General features: G+C 45.1%; 1 protein-coding gene and 1 long non-coding RNA gene across 13 annotated transcripts in view; one reads left to right on the top strand and one right to left on the bottom strand.

Annotated features, from left to right (window-relative positions):
• LOC146802350 (uncharacterized) overlaps positions 1-22,128 on the top strand; it is a 546,156-nt gene that overhangs the window by 417,731 nt on the left and 106,297 nt on the right. The window lies entirely within an intron of this gene.
• LOC146802351 (uncharacterized) lies at positions 3,883-22,047 on the bottom strand. 3 transcript variants are annotated; one of them, XM_085621934.1, is made up of 6 exons: positions 21,676-22,047; positions 21,009-21,105; positions 5,189-5,288; positions 4,987-5,085; positions 4,713-4,853; positions 3,883-4,546 (listed from the first exon to the last, which is right to left on the bottom strand). In XM_085621934.1, exons 3-6 carry the CDS (start codon positions 5,286-5,288, stop codon positions 3,885-3,887), a joined length of 1,002 nt encoding a protein of 333 aa, XP_085478060.1. In that variant the 5' UTR covers positions 21,009-21,105; positions 21,676-22,047; the 3' UTR covers positions 3,883-3,884. The 3 variants fall into 3 exon arrangements, with proteins under 3 accessions (XP_085478060.1, XP_085478061.1, XP_085478059.1); XM_085621935.1 differs by lacking the exon at positions 21,009-21,105 and having other exon boundaries at positions 21,676-22,046; XM_085621933.1 differs by lacking the exons at positions 21,009-21,105; positions 21,676-22,047 and adding an exon at positions 7,126-7,209.

Raw genomic sequence — 22,128 nt, 5'->3', positions numbered from 1 at the left:
GGCATCTCGGGGCTCCAAAGGTGTGGGTAAATCATGAGTCTTAAGAAACGAGCAGAGGTCTGTGTCAGTTTTTAACATGTCTAACCACTCGTGCTCCCAAAGAACTCTCATAGCAAAGCCCTGATTTTCAACATACTGGGCCTTTGTCAGAGTACGTCTGTATAAGTGTTCAAATTTGGCACCCAGCATTTTGTTATACTCGTGGGGTTTGTAACACTTGGGGCAGCCGTGGTAAAAACAACCGTTGAATTCAATTACAGAGTACCCGTCCAGGTAATAGGGTCCCAAGCGGTATTCCCCACCCTGTAAGGCATGTTGAATCTGGATGTCTTCCTTCTCAGAGATGTGCATGAGCCACTGGATAGAGGGGGTTGAATAACGTTTCTGTTTACCGTTATAGAGGTCTGGCGGTACTAGAGCTATAGTTTCCGGCACTAAAAACATGTGTTTGTAGATGGACATACACATGGATGCCAGAGAGACGTTTTGAAATGGGTCTATGTATTCGACCGCTTGTTGTATTTTAGGGGTTTTGGATGTCAAGGCCTTGACTTTCTTAGGCATTGTCTTAGGTTTCAAGACCGTGACTTCTTTAGTCATAGACACCATAACATCTCTGAAGAGGTTACAAGCTTGCCTGAGGATCATTACATCAGCCTGACAATAAGCTTTCAACTCTTTGAAAGTGAAACTCCTTTTCACGGTTTTCAGAGTACCACTGTAGAAAGCGCACTTTCTCATCAGGCATCATGTATTCAACCCCGTAGCTGTCAGGAGGAGGCATAGGTCCCACATAATTCTGGTTAGCCCAGGTGTTAAAAAAGTGTGGAAAATAACCTTTACATCCTGGGAACCCAAAGGCCTTTGGCAGCATGCTCAATTTCATGGGTAGGAAATTCAGGGTGTCTATGAACCGTATTTTTAAAGGGCATACCGTCATCAGCATCAGTTTAGAACCCTGGGTTATGAGTTCCACCTGTATCTTTTCACGAATCATGTCGCGTAGAATAAAGAAGGAGTCATAGGCTTTCGAGTTGTGGGCGAGCATGGTATATCCTTGGAATTTGGCTTGAATGAAAGTGCTTAGGAAATCACCAACACACGTTCGTCCCTCAAACTCCCAACTGTCGTCGGAGGTTAGATGGTGTGCGTAAATGTAATTAGGCTGGTGTACCCCCGTCTCTTGTGTGCACTCTATATCAAACACTATATAGTCTTCGGTCTTGGTCTGCGGTGGACCTTTAACCATATAACACTGGTGGTTGGTGCCGGCCTTGTAAGACACGTGGCAGCGGGGACATATCATACCTTTGCACTTGTGATCCACTGCCACATATCGCCCACACTCGGTGCAGTCCTTTTTAGGGACGCAGTTGTAAGATTTCTCGTGTATGCTCAAGCAGTTTTGCGAGCGACAAAACATCCTACATGTGCCACACCTCACCTTCAGGGTGGCGTCTTCTATACAACCGGCCCTCTGACACATCTTACAATGCATTTCACACTGGTGACATGCTTTATTGGTGTATATATGGTCGCAGTGGGTGCACATATACCTGGCTCCCAGAAAACCTTTAAGGTTCAAGATGCCGTAAAAATGATTTTCAACGTGGAGGACATATACGGTCTTGTTTCTCACAGGTCCCCCGGTTGTAAAGTACTTCCAGAAACCGTTGTGATAAAGAACTTTCACCGTCACGGCGAAATAGTTCTCAAAAAGACCTATATCGCCAAAGCCGACCATTCGGTCAGGAGGTATTTCAAGAACCTCATGGGCTTCAGCAGCTCTAGACATGATGACAGCGTCAGGGGTCTTGCGATCCATCAGCAGCCCCACGATGCTGGCCGCCAGACATGTATTGGCCGAGGCGTTGCTAAAGTTGAGCAGCCACCTCTGTTTCTTACCAATTAGTTTACTGTATAGTATGCTCTTTAAGGGTCTGGAAACACCTCCCCCCCTCACGCCCCCGTACAATAAGGGCTATGACTCTAAAAGTGCCATAGGCGACTAGTTCAGCCTTACTCTGTAAAAGCCTTGAGAGGTTTTCTAAAAATTGCACAGCGTCAAAAACATCTTGGGTCTTCCGCCTGATGAACAAAGGAGTGTCAAAACCCTGCCCCTGGAAGCGGCGTTGGAAAAAGTCATTAGGCCCCACATCGTGTAACAACCTTTCTATGAGCGCCTGCACAGCCTGATGTATAGCTAGAACACCGTGAGTGGTTGATGTTATTTGGTGTAGGTTAACAAATCTAAACTCCTCATAGTGTTCTACGGCCCTAAACCACTCTACTTCGCGAGTGTAACTTCTAACACTCTCTAAAAACAAGGGCTCAGGTCCCTCATCAGTAGGAGTGTGATTTGTGGAGGTGTTCTCTGATGTGTCATTTTGGGGGGTCGGGTGGGATCTGTCTCAGGGGTCCTTGTAAACCTGCGGGTAGCGCATATTCGAGCCTTCTTCAGCTTATGTATTAAAAGCCGTCGTTGCTTTGTACTATTAAGCCACTTTTGTTTTTTTTTACGGGCCCAGGCTTTTCTAGATACAAAACCCCCGCCTATCTGAACAGGTAGGCCGGTATCATTGGTCGCCTTGTTCATGGAGGCCGCCGCTACAGTTCCACCCCTAGGTCCTTCTGAATGCTGTGGTGTTTGGAGTTTTAAAGCCAGCCCCCCTACCCCCTTCAAATGGCCGACCCTCGGTATTTTAGACCCTGACCCTATGTATTGTCGGTGGTGAAGTGTTGGTTTAAGTGTTTCAGGCGTTGCTGTTGAAGCTGCGGTACCTTGTTTGAAGGGGTTTAGGGAAACAGCGGGGTCTTGTCTGAGGGGATGTGGGGAAACAGTGGGGTCTTGTCTGAGGGGGTGTGGGGCAGCAGATGGGCGCTGCTTGAGCAGTTTTAAGAAGCGTACAGACTTTGTCACTAACCTCTGGACCTGACGGCTATATTTTAGAGGCCGCTTATTAGCACCAGTCGCTGTGGGGGTCTTTAGGGGCGGGTCTTGTCTTAGTCACCATTGTATACCATGTATGTCGGCCACAGTTGTCTGACACATCTGTATGACCCCATTTTTACACAGCCCAGTCCTTGCCGCGATCAGATGTTGGGCCTCCCTCTTGTTACAGAGCTTGGAAAACCCCATATCCATTCTTATGATTGCGCGGCTCCCCTGACGCCTTAATTTTCGAACAGCCATCTGCATCTCTTTTACATGAGCCTTGAATACATCTTCTGCGTTTACAGACACATCTTGTCCCTGCTTAGGGGGGCACACCTTGCGCGGTCTTATAAATGGCGGCAACTCCGCAGCACCATCTATACTGCCAATAGCGGGCGCGGGGCTGGAAACAGGGCTGTACACGGGTATGTCAGCGGGGCTGGACACATGCCTGTACACGGGGATGGCCACGGGGCTGGACACAGGACTGTACAAGGGGATGGCCGTGGGGCTGGTAGGGTCATATGCTCCCGGTGGGGTACCAGGGGACAAAGGGTATGAGGATTGTGAGGAGTTGTTGTTGTAATCCTGGGGCCTCGCTGAAATGTCTGTGTTAGGGTGTTGTGCCTGGTTACCGGTGTTCTGTAAACCCTCTGTGCTCAAAGACCCTTGGTACGCCTCTTCTGGGGTTCTACCTATGCTGTCTACCAACCCCCTCATCAGCGTGAGTGCGTAGGTATCCGTGCTAGAAGGACCTTCTAGGGGATGCGTATTATCCACTGTTGAGACCCTTGGCTGGGCCTGAACACTTACAAATGGCTTTGGCGTCTGCTCAGGGGCGTGCACCTCTACAGGGACAGTTATTTGATTTGCCAATGTCTGGGGTTTCAGGACGCAGGGTGGCACCACCGCAGCCTCAGGGTTGCTGAGGACCGCGGCTATCTGCAACTTAGGGACCCCCGGTTTCAGTTTCAGATATTTTCTTGAGGCGCGTTGTTTTAGGGGGTTGCGGCGGCGCCACCTCTTCTACACCCGCCGGTACATCTATCGCGGCCATGGGTCTCTTGGGTGTATAGACCTCATTCAGGGGCTTAGCATCCTTTTTTACAGATAAGTCTAAGGGGCTATCTTGGGGCTCAGGGGTCCTCGGGTTCTTCTTCTCAGGGCTTAAGAGCGTGGCTTGGACCTCTGGGAGCACCTGCGCTGTCTTCTTGAGGTTTAAGGGCTCGGATTGGGGCTCTGTGAATACCTTGATGGACTTCACACGTTTTAAAGGGTTGGGTCGGTTCTCAGAGTGTCTATGTTCCTTCTTAATGAGGTCTGTGATTGAGACACCTTTCCCTTTTAATACCCTGAGAGGGCTCAGACCCTTTGTAGCTGTTTTGCACAGACCCGCCCCTTTGTTATCTGTGCTTGTAAGCACTCCGCCAGTGTTGACCCCGCCCCTGTGCAGAATGTTCAACCTGTTGTTTGGGGTGTAGTACGTAGAGAGTTTCTCCTGGCGTACACTCCAACTCACGCCTTTTGCGCCGCTTCTGTTGTTCTGGACGACTGTTATGTCCCTTAAGGGCTGCGCCGACCACCCATCAGTCGCATGTTTCTGAGACGCTTCTAAAATATAAACAGAATATAACATAAACAACACATGCAGTCAACACCATCCTGAGTTCTACACAGCCACCTTTTTATATAGGCATTACTACAAGCCGTTGTACCCTTCTGCTTGAGAGTCTGTAACACCGCTAGTACTTTTCACACCCTTTTGTAACAAACACACCTGGTAGAGGTCTTTTTGCAGCTCCTTTATTTGACAAGAGTCCCACTTTAGAAGTTGAAGCTTTCCTCTTCAAAGGGCTTTCTTTTGAACGCTGCGCCGCCTCTTGGCACGTGTCGCCGTCCTGGCATAATGTAGGGGCCCCTGTAAAGAAACATAATACCCAACATTAGGCATCTTTCGGCGGAGTCCTCCTATACTCCCTCAGAACTCTGGCCTGCCCCGACAGCTCCCTAGCGCCTTAGACAGTTTAAATAACAGCGGTCTTTTTATTTACTTGTAGGAACTGTAGTGTTTTGCACAGTGTTCATAGCTCCTTGAGCCTCGATGTACACCAATAGCTCTTCAAAAACTTGTTGTAGGTCGGGATCATAAGCTGTAAAATCATACATACATGAGAACCATATTAGAAAAAAGAGAACTTATGCGTTATTGGTTTACAAAAGTACGTAGAACTACACAACTCCTAATATATATACCTGGCTGCGGTGTTGTCAACTGTACTGGGTTGCTAGTTATTACAGCGGTGTCCAGCGCCAGGGGTACACATGTAACTGCTGCATTTGCAGGGTCTTGCATCTGTATTAAACATTAAATAGAAGCACCGGTTTTTATACACCTTTCATAAACAAGGCATTACAATTTCAAACAATTCTTGTAGGCATTTTAAAAACTGTTAAGAGGGGTGCAACCACACACACACACGCACACACACCCCCACCCCCCCCATATTCTTTGTAGTTCTTGCAGTTTTAAAAGGACGTTTAAAAACAAAATAAACAAAACTCAACATTCGGGGCCCGGAGCCCCAACGGACAGCAGAGCCAGGCCCCCTCACCCCAGAGCAGCGCCTTCCTCAAGAGGGCTCTGGGGGTATCAATAAAGAAAAAAAAACATACACAGGGGCTGCTGGGGCAAGGGCCGCCCCTTCAGTGATGCATTGGTGACATCACTGAAGGGGGCGGTCCATGCCCCAGCAGTCCCGGAGAAGCGGCCAGCAGCCATGCTGTCGCTGCTGTAAAATGTAAATTGATACTTGTATAGCGCACTACTCACCCGCAAGGGTCTCAAGGCGCTTGTACGAATACCGCTGTGGAACCCATCCTGGCTTTCCCTGTGAGGCGTCCACTCCTGGGCACCCCCAAGGTGGAGGCCAGGCATCCTTAGCGTTGTGGGGGCCGTTGTGGAGATTAAGCAAGCTATTGCCCAGAGTTGCAGAGTGGGACTTCATGATTGGAATGGCACCAAGGCGAGAATTATCTGGTCCGTGGAATTTTTGAGCCCAAGACCCGCCGAGGCGGGGAATTGAACTCTGGTCCCGGGCTAGACCTCTGCATCAGGGTCTGCCGCTCTAATCATTGAGCCACACTTCTCCACATGGGGATCCATGTGGGGGCCGTTTGAAAATACCCCAGGACCCAGCCCAGCCCCCAAGGACACCATCGCCAGGCCCCCTCATGCCCAAGCCGCGCTTTCCTCAAGCGGGCTCGGGTTATTTTTTTTTTTTTAAAAAGCGGCAAACACCGCATGCTGGGGCACGGAGCCCACCAGGACCCGCCGAGCCCTGCCCACACACCCAGAGCAGCGCAAAGACAGCATTCGGGGCCCGGAGCCCCACACAGACACCAGCGCCAGGACCCCTCATCCCCGAGCAGCGCCCTGGAGAAGCGGGCTCGGGGTTAATTTTTTTTAAACAAAAAGCGGCAAACACCGCATGCTGGGGCACTGAGCCCACCAGGACCCGCCGCGCCCTGCCCATGATCAGAGCCAGCAACTCCAACAACGTTAGGTCTCTTTGGGGTGTTTTTTTAAAACGAGGCACTCAAGGACCCTGAGCCACCCAGGAACCATGGACCCCTCCAACTCAGGGTCTCCTGCACGGCTACAGACCCCTACTTCTACCCCTCAAAACAGCGGCTTGGTGAGTACAAAAAAAAAGGCTTTATTTATTTTGAACTGTACATTACATATTTGTGCCCAACCACACTTAAAGCAGCAGTAGCCTCTAACATTTTATTGCCATTAAATGTATAACAGCTTGTTTAAATGTTTCTAGGCTCTGTAAAATACACATTACCCCTCTGCAGGTACCCTCCTAAGGCCTACAACATTATGCCCCTTAAATACAAACCCTGAAAACTCTACCCTACACCCAGCCCCATTAACATTAAATACCTACAAACACACAGCTCTAAGCGCCTCAACAAAACCTTTATTCACTTTAAACACATTTACATTGTATTTCACGTCTTGTAAAAAACTTCAGTGTCACCATTAAACACAACACATAGACTTAAAGATTAACAGTTTACAATCCAACCTACATAGTACTATTTAGCATTTTTTTTAAAAGTACACCTTTTTTTTAAACCTGCATATACACCCTAATACATAATTTGCGTCATCCTTTATTTACCTCATTTACATGTTGACAGGCGGCTTCAATCTGGGAGAAGTTGCTCAGCTCCATTCTTGCCTTAAGTTTCAAGGGTTGGCTCTGTACCTCCAAGACAATCCAGGCCAGTCACTCCCAAGGGTTTTGAATAGGTGCTGGGTCAAAAAATCCACAAGGTGTAGCAAAGCAATCCAGGCCTGTCACTCCCAAAGGTTTTTGAAGGGTTGTTGTTGCAGAAATCCACAAGGTGCAGCAGAGCAATCCACGCCAGTCGCTCTTCAAGGGTTTTTTGAATGGGTGTTTGACAGTGTTCCTTAAGGTGTGGAAATGTGGATTTTCCTGATCAGTTATGTCCCCTATCTTGGACCCCAACGGTTCTATGGGCATGTTACAAACACATGTATGTTTCCCTCCAGTTCCAGTTTCGAAGACGCAAACACATGTGCGTCCACCATCAACATGTCCTCTGTCAGATCCGCCATCAATGGGCTGGATATTCAATTCCTAAGTATGAAAGGCCACCGACTTTATATGGCTAAAGTTACTCCATCTTTGCAGTTCAGGCAGAGTAGGCCCGATTCTGTCCTCAAGCCTTTCCCTGCTCTCTGCCTCTGACAGCTTCAGCTTGAGCTCGCATCTGTATCCATGAACTTTGTCCTACTCCCTGTGCAGCTAACGGTGCCTGCCTCGGCCAGTTTCGTCTGCCTGCCAAGAAGCTGTATTTCACCTTCGAATTATCTACTTTGCTCCTCAGCCGATGCATTCCTGTCTAGTAGTTTAGGTAAACATTTCCTTCAGCTCCCAAGCAAAGGGCTCGGCCTTTCTGTCCTCATGCAAGTAAATCATAGCCCTGTTGCCATGGAAAGTTTCTGCCTCTCGCATCTCATATAGACACTTAGACGCTTGTACACGCACACACACAGTCAGTATAGAATAGATTCTGTCCGAGAGTCCTTCCTTGTGGATAACATAGTTCTTTAAACATAGGATGTTAGATATGATTTGGGATTAGGTTGACTTGACCTCCTAGACTTTTTGTCTCCACATGTAGAGCTAAATGTCAAGTCCCCTTCACCCCCTAGTTACACGTCAATTACACGTCATGCTGCTGCGCGCGCATCTATGCCAAGTATTATCTTATAGATCCACCTATGCACAACATCATGACCAATCATGTTTCTTTTTATTCCTTATTACGCCCATTTTCGGTTACGCGCTTATAGCATCGTTTCTCTTATCAATTGTTACGCCTTCTACATTGGTTTCATTGTAATGTATGATCTATAAAAGCAATTTCCTGTCAATAAAATGTTGTACTTCACTTCCTGAACCCCCGTGGTGACGGAACCTGAAGGCCGCGACTCGAGTCGGCCATTTTGGAATAAAGCCCATTCAGAAACCTCTTATACCACGGATTCTGCCTCTTATTATTCTGAGCTGTTTTATTTAAGATTCCGTATGAAATTCAGTCCAGGTAAAAGAATATTTACCACATAATGGCGCCCGAACAGGGACACTTTCTCATCTCACGCGCCGGCGGTGCGTTGCAGGCCCGGTCTCCTGCCACAGCTGGACGGACCATAACGCGTACCAGCAGGATTTCCTGTAGCTCCCTCCGGTCAAGCGGGGGCGACTGAGGCTGCGATCAACCCAGACGAGGCGGTGAGAAGTGCGAAGTATCCCGACCAGAGCCTAGCTGAGAGAGCAAGATCCGAGGTATACAGAGGCCCACCAGGTTTTCGAAGTCCCGATGTCCAGAGGGTCCGATGTCCACAGTCATCGAGTCCAGTCCATTCTCCGAGGCCTTCCGTTTCAAGGAGCTACCCGGTGAGTACCATCGCCGGGGAGGCGTGTTGACGCGCACATAGGTTGTGCCGGTCAAGACGGATTTGGGTACACAAATCCGGTCTGCACTGTTTAGCAGTGTATATGTACTGTTTAGCAGTATATCAAGTATTCCGAAGTATCTAGTTATTGTCGAGAATTCTGCTTGGTGATTAGTTATGCAGACTGTCATCATTGTTGGTCATTTTTTTAATAATGTTTTAATGTTTAATGTTTAATGTGTTAAAGTCTTGCATATTGTGGTATGAGTGATTGTTCATTATTGTGTTTTTCGTATTAAGTGTGTTCAAGACCAGGTATCAGATCAGTTGTCAATATGCCGCTCTTTTCGAAGTTAAGACAGATTACTACTAGAAAAGGGGTGCTTGAAGAAGCAGTCCCTATTCCTCCTAGGGACACTCCAGGGCACTTTATGTATCACAAGCATGGCTTAGATGCCATATTATTTCTTGATTTATGGGTAGATTATACCAAAGGATTGCCAGAAAGTCAAAGGTGGCCCGCAGCGGGAACCTGGGATGCAGAGTGCATCATGAAAGTCGAGGAAGAATTATGGAAAAGAAAGGTCAGACAGTCACAGAAAGACGCTGTTGAGTTATGGCGTAAAGAATCTCATAGACGTACAGAAAAAGCACGTAGACAAGAAGAGAAGAGTAAAGAAAGTTCAAATAAAGTTCAAGAAAATCTATTAATTGAGGAAGGTATCAGAGTGAAGTCAGAACAAATAGATAGACAAAGAAATGCCCTTATGAATGGTATGTATCCCCTTCTAGCCGAAGGATTACCTAAAGCTGCTCCAGAGATACCGAAAGACTTGCCACCCCCATTATTTCCAATTAAGGTACATCCTAAAGGACATCCCAGAACCGCAGAAGATGTTTTTCTTTCCTCATATTTAGATGACGCAGCTCCCGAGTATGCTAACCCCGCACCGCATAGACCGTCTGCCGGGGGGGGTTCAACGTCAGGATCAGGTATCTGTCCCTGTGCAACAGCAAGTCCCGATACAAGCTTCGGCAAGCACATCTGTTTCCGCATCTGTCTCCGCAACCGATTCTACAGTGGTGTCCACACCTATAGTTGCTGTGTCACGTTCGACGAATCCATTCACACCCGACGCCCCAGATGGGGCCACGGGAGGTGCTAGCAATACTTTTACGCCACCTAGAATAAATAAACTTGTTTTTCAAGAGTCAGCGCATTCACGTACACCCAAATTCGTAAGTGAACGTGCGCTTAAGGAACTTCTTATAGATTGTAGATATGACCCGGTGGTCGGTAAAGAGGACGAAATGGTTCTGGCATCATTACGCATTAGACGAGCCGCAGGGTATTTAGCGAAATTACCAGGAATGACTGCGCATCTAGATAAAATATACCATTTTGTTCAAACAGGGCGAGATCCAGAATGTATTAATAGAGCTATGGAATTCCAGAAAGTAGAGATACAGGGGGAACTGTTACGTTTCCTCATAAACTGTGTGATCAGAAATCAAGACCGACCGGGGGTAGACCCAAATGCCATGCTTATTCTTACAAGATGGAGCCAGAATATATCAGAAGGGAGACACGATAAGCAAAATTGTATAATAGCCATGTGCCGAAAGATCCGTAAAGAAATAGAACGTATTCATGAAGAAAGATTGGAAACAGACGAGTTCGAGCAAGATGAAGTGTCCGAATCAGGGGATTCCGTAAGACAGTCAGAGACCATAGCCTATGTAGGTAGAGGAAGATCCTGTAATAATACTAGATGTTTTTCTGATCAAATACACTCGGTATGTCCAAATAATAGCAGAACGTATCCGACGCCAATAATAAATCTGAAGTCTCCTGAGCATCTGTTTCAAGCCGCAGATAAAATACTCCGAGAACGAAGGGGTTACCACCTCCTCGATTCCATGGATGAGCAAGAATTAGCCAGATCAGCCGTCCACTGGATTGACAGTCCTGGAAAATACGGTGATGAGACCGTAGCACACACGTTTTTTAACCTCAGTCCAGATGAACAACGTTTAGCTGGAATCTATATGATTCAGCAACTCCTTATATTATATAAGAGCCAACATGCTGATACTGGTCCTTTACCTGATATATTAACGGAACTACTCACGAATAGATGGAGAGGTTCTAGTAACAAGTTGATTAAAGAAATATTAGTGTCACGTAAACAGTACGTCCTTTTTGTAAGCCCAGATCCTTTCTCGCTGCCCAGCAAGGAAAGAATGCCGTATTACATGGATAGACAAAATCCCTTACGAGAAGTGCACCCAATAAAAGGCGAAGACAATCAGTTTCACCGTGTATTTGTATACACACCCATAACAAAAATTGAATTGTTAGAAATGAAGAAAGTAGTACCGAGTCATGACAAAGACCCAGCGGGTTTTCACCGAGAAATTAAAGACATGTTACTGATGGGAGAGTATACCTATCCTGATATTATGACGATATTAAAGGTGCTAATGCCTGCTGGCATTTATGAAAAGCTGAAAGAAAAAGAGTGGGAGGTGGGAGACCAAAAAATAGATTGGACAGCATTAGAAGCAGAGGAAAGGGCCCGAACTGCAGGTTCAGGGCTCGGGGATAAAGTTAAAGCATTACCAGGTTTACTAGTACAAGTACTGCCACGTTTATTAACTACGAAAAAGGAAGATTGGGGTGCAATCTCAGCCTGTAAACAAAAGCATGATGAAGACACAAGTGATTATTATGCCCGATTTGAAAAATGTTTTGGTGTAAATAGTGGTATAAAAGCAAGTAGTGAGTCGTATCCACATTTATTTGTGACAAAATTAGTGGAAAATGCATTGCCTCCAGTGAAGAATAGAATATTGAAATTCGAGAGTACCTGGCAAAGTAACACTCCGTCACAAATGCTACAAATGTTACAGTATCATCACAATAGAATTAGAGATGAACAAGAACACGAACAAAGACGTATGAAGGATACAAAAATGAAAATGCTAGTTTCCCAGACAGTACCAGCGGATGGTCACAAAAAGGGTGTGACACATTCCGGAGATTCAGCAGTTCCTGTAAAGGGAACATGCAATTACTGTAAACAACTAGGCCATTATGTACACGATTGTCAAGTCCTGAAGCGTAATATAGCTATAGGTATTGCAAAAGAAAGACCACGACCACTCAGACAGGATCAGAATGAACAAGGAGCTACGCAGCATGGACAGTCCATGCCAGCTCAGCAACAGTCTATGCCAGCCTCACAACAATCCATACAGTTTGTGCCAGCTGCACCACCGATGCCTGCTGCTGCCACACAAACCACAACACGACAAATGTATCAGACTGCACAGTATGAATATCCTGAGTATCAGCGTTACGCATGAACTAGCCTAGAGAGGGAAGTTGACTTACCCCTTATTGAGATTCCTGTAGATCAAGAAGGACCTTATGTACATAGTGAATTATTAGGTCAAGATAGAAAATTCTTACTCGATACAGGGGCAAGTCGAACTACAATAAAACGTAGTGAAGTTCCAGGGGCACCCCTCTCAGGCTCTCAAAATGTTTCCCTTGGTTTTTCAGGAAAGCCTATTGTTAATGAGGTATCACAGCCACTTCCACTTACGATTGGTCCCTTGACACGAACCACAGATTTATTGCTTACCAAATCTTGTCCAGAAAACTTGTTAGGTATAAAGACATTAAAAGCCCTAGGGGCCATTATCTGTTGTTCTCCGGAAGGAGTACGATTGTTTTTACGTGATTTTAAAGGTCATTACGTATCCAGAGACATGGATCACCGATTACAGACTTTACCAGCACATCTATGGGCACAAGGCTCTACTGATGTTTGTTGCATGAACATTACACCATACCGAGTCACATTAAAGGCAGGAGTGGTACTACCACGAATGCGACAATACAAGTTACCGCAAGATGCTGTAGTGGCTTTGCTGAAAATCATTGACGAGCTAATTGCCCAAGGAGTAGTTGTAGAAACAGACTCCAATGTATGTAATTCACCGATAATTCCGATTCTTAAACGAACAGATCCTACAGCCCCGCCAGTGTATCGATTGGTTATTGATTTACGCGAATTAAACAAATGCATTGTGCCACAATTTCCTGTGGTCCCCGATATCTCATCATTATTGACAGCCATTGATTCCGAAGCAACATTCTTTACTGTAATTGATCTCAAGAATGCCTTTTTCAGCGTCCCCATAGATCCGGACAGTCAATATTTGTTCGGATTCAGTTTAAATGGGCGCAGTTTTAAATTCTCACGCGCACCTCAAGGATTCACAGAAAGCCCCAGCATCTATAGCCAAGCACTGAAACGAGAACTTGACAGTATCCACATGCCAGTTAATACTGCACTGCTTCAATATGTCGATGATCTGCTGATCACCGCAAGAAGCGAACCCGAATGTGAAAAGGCTTCTCTGACAGTTTTACATTTTCTAGCCGACAAGGGGCACAAGGTGTCTCCTTCTAAGCTGCAATTCTGTGTCCAGCGAGTTATTTATCTTGGTCACTCGCTGTCCAAGGAGGGAAGGCAGCTTACACCAGATCGCATTCAGTTAATTGCTAACATGTCAATACCCAAGACACAAAAGGAGGTGCGGGCTTTTATAGGCCTCACTTCATATTGTAGGCAGTGGATCCCTCAGTACGCATTTCTAGCAAAACCACTCATTCAGTTGACAACACAGGAGGCAGCCACATCGACTGTCCTCCCTTGGACCCAGGAACACACACAAGCTTTTGAAAGCTTAAAGAAAGCTTTATGTCAAGCACCTGTTTTAGCGACACCATGTTACAGCAAACATTTTACACTCTTTGTTACAGAACGCGAAGGTACTGCCTTGTCAGTACTCACTCAGGAACAAGCAGGATCACGCAAGCCATGTGCTTATTTTTCCAGTACATTAGATCCCGTAGCTCAGGCTTTGCCTGCGTGCCTGAAATCAGTGGCAGCAACAGCTTTAGCAATCAGACAAAGCGATGCCATAGTGTTAGGACATCCATTGACAGTACAAGTACCACATGCAGTAGAAGTCCTTGTGAACCGAACGCAAACACAACACTTGACCATAGCAAGACTTACCGGTTATGAACTGACATTGTTTCAGCCACACATAGCGATCCGACGTTGTAATACATTGAATCCTGCTACACTTTTACCTGTAATTGGAACAGACCCGCTAGCTCATGATTGTGTTGAAGTTATTGAAATAAAGACGAAACCCAGACAAGACTTAACAGACGTTCCATTGTTAGATCCAGACCTGACGTTGTATGTAGATGGATCGTGCATGAGAACAAGTACAGGAAATTTAGTGGCCGCGTATGCAGTCACAACAGACACTGAAGTTATTGAAACAAACTGTATAGATACTTTGTCAGCCCAAGCAGCGGAACTTGTTGCTCTAACACAAGCCTGTATTCAAGCCACAAATAAGAAAGTTAACATATACACTGATTCACGTTATGCATTCGGAGTTGTACATGACTTCGGGGTGCTTTGGCGAGAGAGGGGTTATTTAACTTCTCATGGGACCCATATTCAGCATGGGTCTCTCATTCATGCGTTGTTAGACGCAATCCATCTGCCCACAGCTATATCGATTATGAAATGTAAAGCACACACGAAGGTTACTGATATCATTTCTCAAGGCAATGATTTAGCTGACAGAACAGCTAAACAGACTGCTCAGACTCGCACATCCGACATGACAAAGCCAATAGTCCCGACACCAACACAGTGTATGACAATTAAGGATCCCGCACTTGATATAATTGACATACAGTCACATGCCACAACAGAAGAAATAAAGAAATGGACTGAACTAGGAGGGATCCAGACAGATCAGGGATGGGTGACAAAGGAGAAATCTGTATGGTTTCTTCCTGACTCTATGGTCCAAGCCATTATAGCTACAATTCACAGTCCGGCGCACTTAGGAGAGAAAGCTATGCTAGATAGCATTCAACACATTTGGTTCAATAAACATTTACGAGCAGCAGCTAAACAAAAAGTCCGTACCTGTATGATATGTTGTCAGTTCAACCCAGGAAAAAGTGTTCCCGTAGAACAGGGTGGATTTCAGCCTCCTGATCATCCTTTCGAAGCCCTCCAGATGGATTATATCCAGATGGAACGATGTCGAGGATTCAAATATGTTCTTGTAGTTGTCTGCGCTCTTTCCCGATGGACTGAAGCGTACCCAGTATCAGATTACACTGCCCCGACCACTGCCAAGCAGCTAGTTCGAGAATTCTTCCCACGGTACGGTTTACCACGTGTTGTATATTCAGATAACGGCCAGCCTTTCTCATCGGAATTAATGAAACATGTTTCACTTTTGCTGGGATATCAGTGGAAGTTTCATTGTGTCCGACACCCCGAGGCAGCAGGTCTCGTGGAACGACATAATCAAATTTTGAAAATCAGACTGTCAAAAATATGTCAGGAGAAAGGTGTTGACTGGATAGTAGCCTTACCAGTTGCACTATTTTACATAAGAATGGTAGCACACTCTCGAACAGGGCTATCCCCGTATGAGGTGATCTTCGGCAGACCACCGAATATGTGGGGGACGCCTATACCCCGTAAAATAACTGATGTTGATTGTAATATGCTGACAGATTACCTGGCTTCCTTGATGTCTGCACTACAATCTTGTCGTTCACAGGTAGCTGCAGCTTTTCCTGACAACACTGAGGTGAAACCCCATGACGTAATCCCGGGTGATTATGTCCTTGTGAGGAACTTTGACAGAAAGACCCAACTGGAGCCGAGGTGGAAGGCACCCAAGCTAGTCCTGCTGACCACAAGGACAGCCGTGAAGATCGAAGGAAGAAAAGGTTGGATCCATTCAAGCCACATCAAGAAATTTCATGGACTTCCTTCAGATATAAACAGTCCTCCTCGTGTGTCTTCACCCATTGACTCAAAGTTACCTCTGGCTGAGGCCAGTAGCACGGACCTCTACAAACTAAAACTTAGACCCAGGCCGTCGGACGATTTGATTGTTTAAGTCCTCTCCTAGGTGAAGCGGTTGAATCTGTCCCGACATGTATCCCTTAGGTCTGAATCATGAACAATCAAGAACAATGTTGAAACGACATACATACTGTAAAGCACTGCGTAGCCACTGTATAGTGACATTATTAATTTTGTTTTTCTTGAGTTTTATAATAATTACTGCAAGTATATTGTTGCATATGTATTATCCTGTTTCTAAACATATTTTTAATATAACTGACGAACATTCTTTTAGTGATCTACCCCCACATGAATTATCTTATAGACTTGCGCTGCGTAATAACACTTTCATTAGTATGTTACATCATTCCCATCAGACTAGTAATGCCACTAATTGTTGGGTGTGTGGCCGACTCCCTCCCTATCAGAATAACAAAGGAGTTCTGCCTTTTTTCCCCCATCCGTTCACACATAATGGCTCCTGTGGAGCATGGTTTAGTTTACTGAATTCCATAGACTCAGACACAGCAGTTTATCAATACCATTGGATATGGGGAAATCTGAATCTAGTTTTATTCAAAGTCTGTTACCCTGATAAGGAGGGTCACCCCAGTAGAACAGGAACTGATCTAGAAAATGAAGTGTATGGATTAGGTAATTTTACACCTAATCTTATGATTCTGAATGTCGAATCCGAAGTTGAACTAATTCTGCCCACTATGTCAGTATTTCCAGTTAAGGGTGAATTATGTGTAAGAAAAGTTGGTTCCATACATATGGGCCATAGCAAATGCGTTACTACAGTAGAATATAGTGATCAAGGTAAATCTTCATTTAGAGCTTCTCGCCATTCCTACTTTATATGTGGTCAGACCGCATATATGCGTCTGCCTCTAGATTGGGATGGTACCTGTTACATAGCATTCCTTTTGCCACCTGTTTTCCTAGCTCCTCCTGATTATTATCGAAATATTCATTTAGTACACAATAGAGAGCGAAGAGATCTCCCAGTTGTCGATTATACTGAGACGGCATGGGACAAGTATGTAGATTTCAATAAAGGGATCTTTCCCTATATAGGTACAATTTCAAATAGTAAGCTGATACGTAGGCTAACCAAGACTCTTGAAGCTGTAGTGAATGAGACTATAGCCGCCCTAGGCAATCTGACAGAGGAGCAATCAGTGATGAGAATTGTTGTTCTTCAGAATCGTCTTGTCCTTGACGTCATCCTGGCCGATAGGGGCGGAGCTTGTAGGGTCATCGGATCCAGTTGCTGTATATTCATACCAAAAAATTCGCCATCTGTATATAAAGCTATAACACGCCTTCATAAGATTGTGAGCCAGATACACGAGAATCCAGGCACTTGGACGTGGTCCGGGTGGTTTTGGAGTGTGATATCAGCCTGGGGATGGAGAGTTCTGTCCTTCCTAGGTATTGGCCTTCTTATACTATTCAGTTGCTGCTTATGCCTGCAATGTGGACCAGCGATTTGTGGTCTGTGTGCCACATCGTGTATTCCACATCAAGGTTTCCGTTCAAAATCCCGGAAGAAGAAAGAAGAAGAAATGATGCTCCATGAGCAAATCGATGGATTAATGAAGATCGATATCTCTTGAAGGGCAAGTAGGGGACAAGGAGGGAATGTGGAAATGTGGATTTTCCTGATCAGTTATGTCCCCTATCTTGGACCCCAACGGTTCTATGGGCATGTTACAAACACATGTATGTTTCCCTCCAGTTCCAGTTTCGAAGACGCAAACACATGTGCGTCCACCATCAACATGTCCTCTGTCAGATCCGCCATCAATGGGCTGGATATTCAATTCCTAAGTATGAAAGGCCACCGACTTTATATGGCTAAAGTTACTCCATCTTTGCAGTTCAGGCAGAGTAGGCCCGATTCTGTCCTCAAGCCTTTCCCTGCTCTCTGCCTCTGACAGCTTCAGCTTGAGCTCGCATCTGTATCCATGAACTTTGTCCTACTCCCTGTGCAGCTAACGGTGCCTGCCTCGGCCAGTTTCGTCTGCCTGCCAAGAAGCTGTATTTCACCTTCGAATTATCTACTTTGCTCCTCAGCCGATGCATTCCTGTCTAGTAGTTTAGGTAAACATTTCCTTCAGCTCCCAAGCAAAGGGCTCGGCCTTTCTGTCCTCATGCAAGTAAATCATAGCCCTGTTGCCATGGAAAGTTTCTGCCTCTCGCATCTCATATAGACACTTAGACGCTTGTACACGCACACACACAGTCAGTATAGAATAGATTCTGTCCGAGAGTCCTTCCTTGTGGATAACATAGTTCTTTAAACATAGGATGTTAGATATGATTTGGGATTAGGTTGACTTGACCCCCTAGACTTTTTGTCTCCACATGTAGAGCTAAATGTCAAGTCCCCTTCACCCCCTAGTTACACGTCAATTACACGTCATGCTGCTGCGCGCGCATCTATGCCAAGTATTATCTTATAGATCCACCTATGCACAACATCATGACCAATCATGTTTCTTTTTATTCCTTATTACGCCCATTTTCGGTTACGCGCTTATAGCATCGTTTCTCTTATCAATTGTTACGCCTTCTACATTGGTTTCATTGTAATGTATGATCTATAAAAGCAATTTCCTGTCAATAAAATGTTGTACTTCACTTCCTGAACCCCCGTGGTGACGGAACCTGAAGGCCGCGACTCGAGTCGGCCATTTTGGAATAAAGCCCATTCAGAAACCTCTTATACCACGGATTCTGCCTCTTATTATTCTGAGCTGTTTTATTTAAGATTCCGTATGAAATTCAGTCCAGGTAAAAGAATATTTACCACAAAGGGGCCCTTTTATACTGGTCCTAGCAGGCTAATTAGAAGCCCCCCACACCCTTTATGACTTGAGGAGTGTTTAGAACAATGTCCTGGAGGTCTTTGGATGGGAACCTTTTTTTCTATCCTTGTACAGTATAACCAGTACAGCATTTATTACTTTGGGGGCTTGGGTGGCCATCCCCAAAACTCTTCACAACTGCGTGACACCTCCTCCTGGGAAGTAGGGAGCCCGGGAACAGGGTCTAGCTCCAATCCTAAACACACCACCTGTCTTTTTTTTAAGGCCAGTGTTTTTTCCTGCCAGAGCTGTCAAATTTCTAACCAGCCTTGTCAATTTGGGACTAGCCTGTCAAAATTGGGACCAGGGGCTTTGGGTTTGTGTGAATTACATCCTACCAGCTGACACCCTGTTTCAGGTTCTCATGGGAAGCTTTGGCTCTACAGGACACCTGTCTTTTTCGCATCTCAAAGCTCCTTGGTGGCTGGGGTTTATATTTTATAATTGGCTTGTATTAGCATATTTTGGGAGAACTGCCAGAGGAAGGATTGTGAGGACCCTTTACCACTTTGACACCTACATGCCATAGCCTTCCTCCCAGGCCCTGGGCTGGGGAGACTCAGGACTGCCCCGCAGCTGTTCCCCCTGCAGCTGTCTGCAAACCCCCAGCCCTGTCCATTTTTGCTGTCAGGCCTCTCAAATTTAAGGCCAGAAGTTTAAGACTAGACCTGTCAAATTTAAGACTAGACCTGTCAAATTTAAGACCAGCGTTTGCGACCAGACCTGTCAAATTTAAGGCCAGGAGTTTGCTGCCAGCCATGTCCATTTTTGCTGTCAGGCCTGTCAAATTTAAGGCCAGAAGTTTAAGACTAGACCTGTCAAATTTAAGACTAGACCTGTCAAATTTAAGACCAGCGTTTGCGACCAGACCTGTCATTTTTGCGGCCAGGATAGTTTGATGGAAGCAATACCCTCTTACTACTGACTGTAAGCACAGCACAACAGATAGTCTCAGAAGAATTTATTCAGGGTAAAAGTGAGAGCCCACGCCCTTTAACCATCAGGTAAGGCAGAGGGTCCGCAACTGCCACAAGTGACCGCTGAAAACCAAACCTTCCAGAGAAGCCCAGAACATGAAACACCTTAAGAACACAGCCAGTCTCGATGCTCAGCTCAAGGAGGCAGGTCATATGGTAAGGTAATATGACAGTAAATAAACATACAAAACTGCATTTATATCCATAAGTAAACACAAAACTACATGTACTACTGGTACAGTCTTACAGTGTAATCAAGCCAAGGCCTGAACCAGTGGGTGAGATTCAAGAATGCAGTATAATTTGCGTAAGTCACATAAAAATGTACTTAAGAGTAATAAATACTTAAATGTATTAGCATACCGAATTACAAAATATAAATAATATTGGCAAGGAGGTGGTTCAGAACCCCTTTTGAAGCTACTTAGAAACTTCAGTCTTGCTAGTGAATGTCCCATTCTTTTAGGTACTAAGATTATTGCAGACAGGGAAACGTGAAATATTGCATTAATTTTCTCCATAATTCCATATTCCATGAATGTACATTTTACTCTTTGTGTGTTTCTTTACCGAATCATCCAAAGTTGGTGAAAGTATTTCCAGAATGTATTTAGCTGTTTTTTACTCCTACATGTATCTTGCAATGCGGTGGTCATAATATGGGCACAAATAATTTGCATAGATTTTCACCTAATGTATTTTTTATATAACTAACTGATTATATAATAAGATAGTATTTAGTTGAAAAATTGTATTTAGACCCTTTGCTACACCAATATTTTTCATACGGTGGAAATGTGTTAGATGTCCCCGATGGTCATAAAAGTAATAACTGCACTTTACATTAAGTTATGGTTTTGAACCCATGACAACTCATCTCGCAGATTTTGAGAGAGCAGCAGGAAGATTTCTTGACAAAGTTACATGCATCTACTTTCGATTGGGACATTTCTCATCTATTGCTTTAAAACTGGGAAGCAAATGACTCGTTTTCCCGTTATAATTTGCTTACTGTAAGCTATGCTTTTGTCTTGTGATGTAAAATACCTTAATAAATAAAAAGCTGCAGTTATCTTTAGTGTGTCGATTGTCAGGGCAGTGTATCATTTCTACTCTATTACTTGAATTATCAAATATGCGATTTTGGCAGCATCGAAAAATTGAAAACCACAAATCATTTTATTTCTGTGGACAACTTTGGGGCATTCTCACTAAACAAGTTATTATAAGAGTATGAATAAAGGTTACCTTGCCATGGTTTATTTAGAGAAATGTGGAGCATGACCGAGGCAGCAGATCCACCCTGCGCGGAACTTTTGCTTGCGCATAAACATTATTGTACTTTCTACGTAAAAAAAAGAAACAGAAAAATGTTTGATATTTATGAGCATTTATAAAAGGTTTATGTTGTTTATACTGAACGTAGACTGTGTGATTGGCATGTAGGATGAATGTAAAAATGGAACTGGAGCCAAAAACCAATGGACAGACAGGGCCAGACTTTAGACGTAAAAGTATCTTGAAGAGGTCTTTCACAACGTCATTATTATACTTTCTTTGCAGAAACACACAGGCCAGGATGCTAAAATGCATTATCGTTCAAAGCACTTTACTGTTTTGGCTACTGGGGTGGCAACTGATTTCACACGTTAATAAAACAGTCACGAGTATACCCATGTTCAGTTTTAGGAATACAGTATAACATTACATCCTTCTCGTTTGCCGCTTTCCGAAATATCCAACTTCAACAGTTGTCAAGGGCAGCGGTTGCAACGCCTTTTTTTTATTGCTAACCCCTTGGTTTGGAGCTCTCTACCAATGCAAGGTGAGAACAGCGCGCTGGAAAGCTCGGGTTAGTTTGTACTTTTACAGGAAGAGACATTTATCCTATTTAGTTTCCATTAGACCTGCTCACATGTTCTTTCCCGTCGTATCGCTGTGGTGTTCTTGAAGAAAGGCCGGGACGAAGAGAGGCAGAGGCGGTGCTCGGTTGTTATGTTCGACATTTCCTATGACGGTTGGTCGGTTACTGGCGGTTGGTTCGACCGTTCGCTCTGTTGATTGAACAGTGAGCACGCGTCAGAGCTCGCGCACTTCCACTTCACTGTGCTGACTAGAACTCCTATAACTGTAAAGGGTGGGGGGGAGTGCTCGCGGTAGGGGGCGTGGTTTCGTTGACAGCATCTCCTCGACCAAAGAGTAGGCGGGCTTCTCAGAGGTGGTGGGTCGCAGATTGCGTACTCCAGGACTTTGGGATTCCTTGACAGGCAGGTGTTTCCACAGTTGCCGTTTGGAAAGTGGGTGTGGCGATGGGGGCGTTGCTGTTTTGACAGTCAAAAGGTTTTCACAGTAGGGTCGGGGAGGGAAT

The sequence above is a fragment of the Triturus cristatus genome, chromosome 8 (assembly GCF_964204655.1).
Source record: "Triturus cristatus chromosome 8, aTriCri1.1, whole genome shotgun sequence".
Taxonomy (NCBI): Eukaryota; Metazoa; Chordata; class Amphibia; order Caudata; family Salamandridae; genus Triturus; species Triturus cristatus.
Note: the sequence above shows the minus strand (reverse complement) of the source record. Positions and strands in the feature narration are given on the sequence as shown.

Excerpts from the sequence above, each read along its gene's own strand:
- LOC146802351 (XM_085621933.1), bottom strand. The coding sequence starts at position 7,179 with ATGGAGCTGAGCAACTTCTCCCAGATTGAAGCCGCCTGTCAACATGTA. Across the intron at positions 5,289-7,125 it reads CCTGTCAACATGTAAATGAG|ATGCAAGACCCTGCAAATGC; the intron begins GTAAATAAAGGA and ends TGTTTAATACAG. Across the intron at positions 5,086-5,188 it reads GTTGACAACACCGCAGCCAG|CTTATGATCCCGACCTACAA; the intron begins GTATATATATTA and ends ATGATTTTACAG.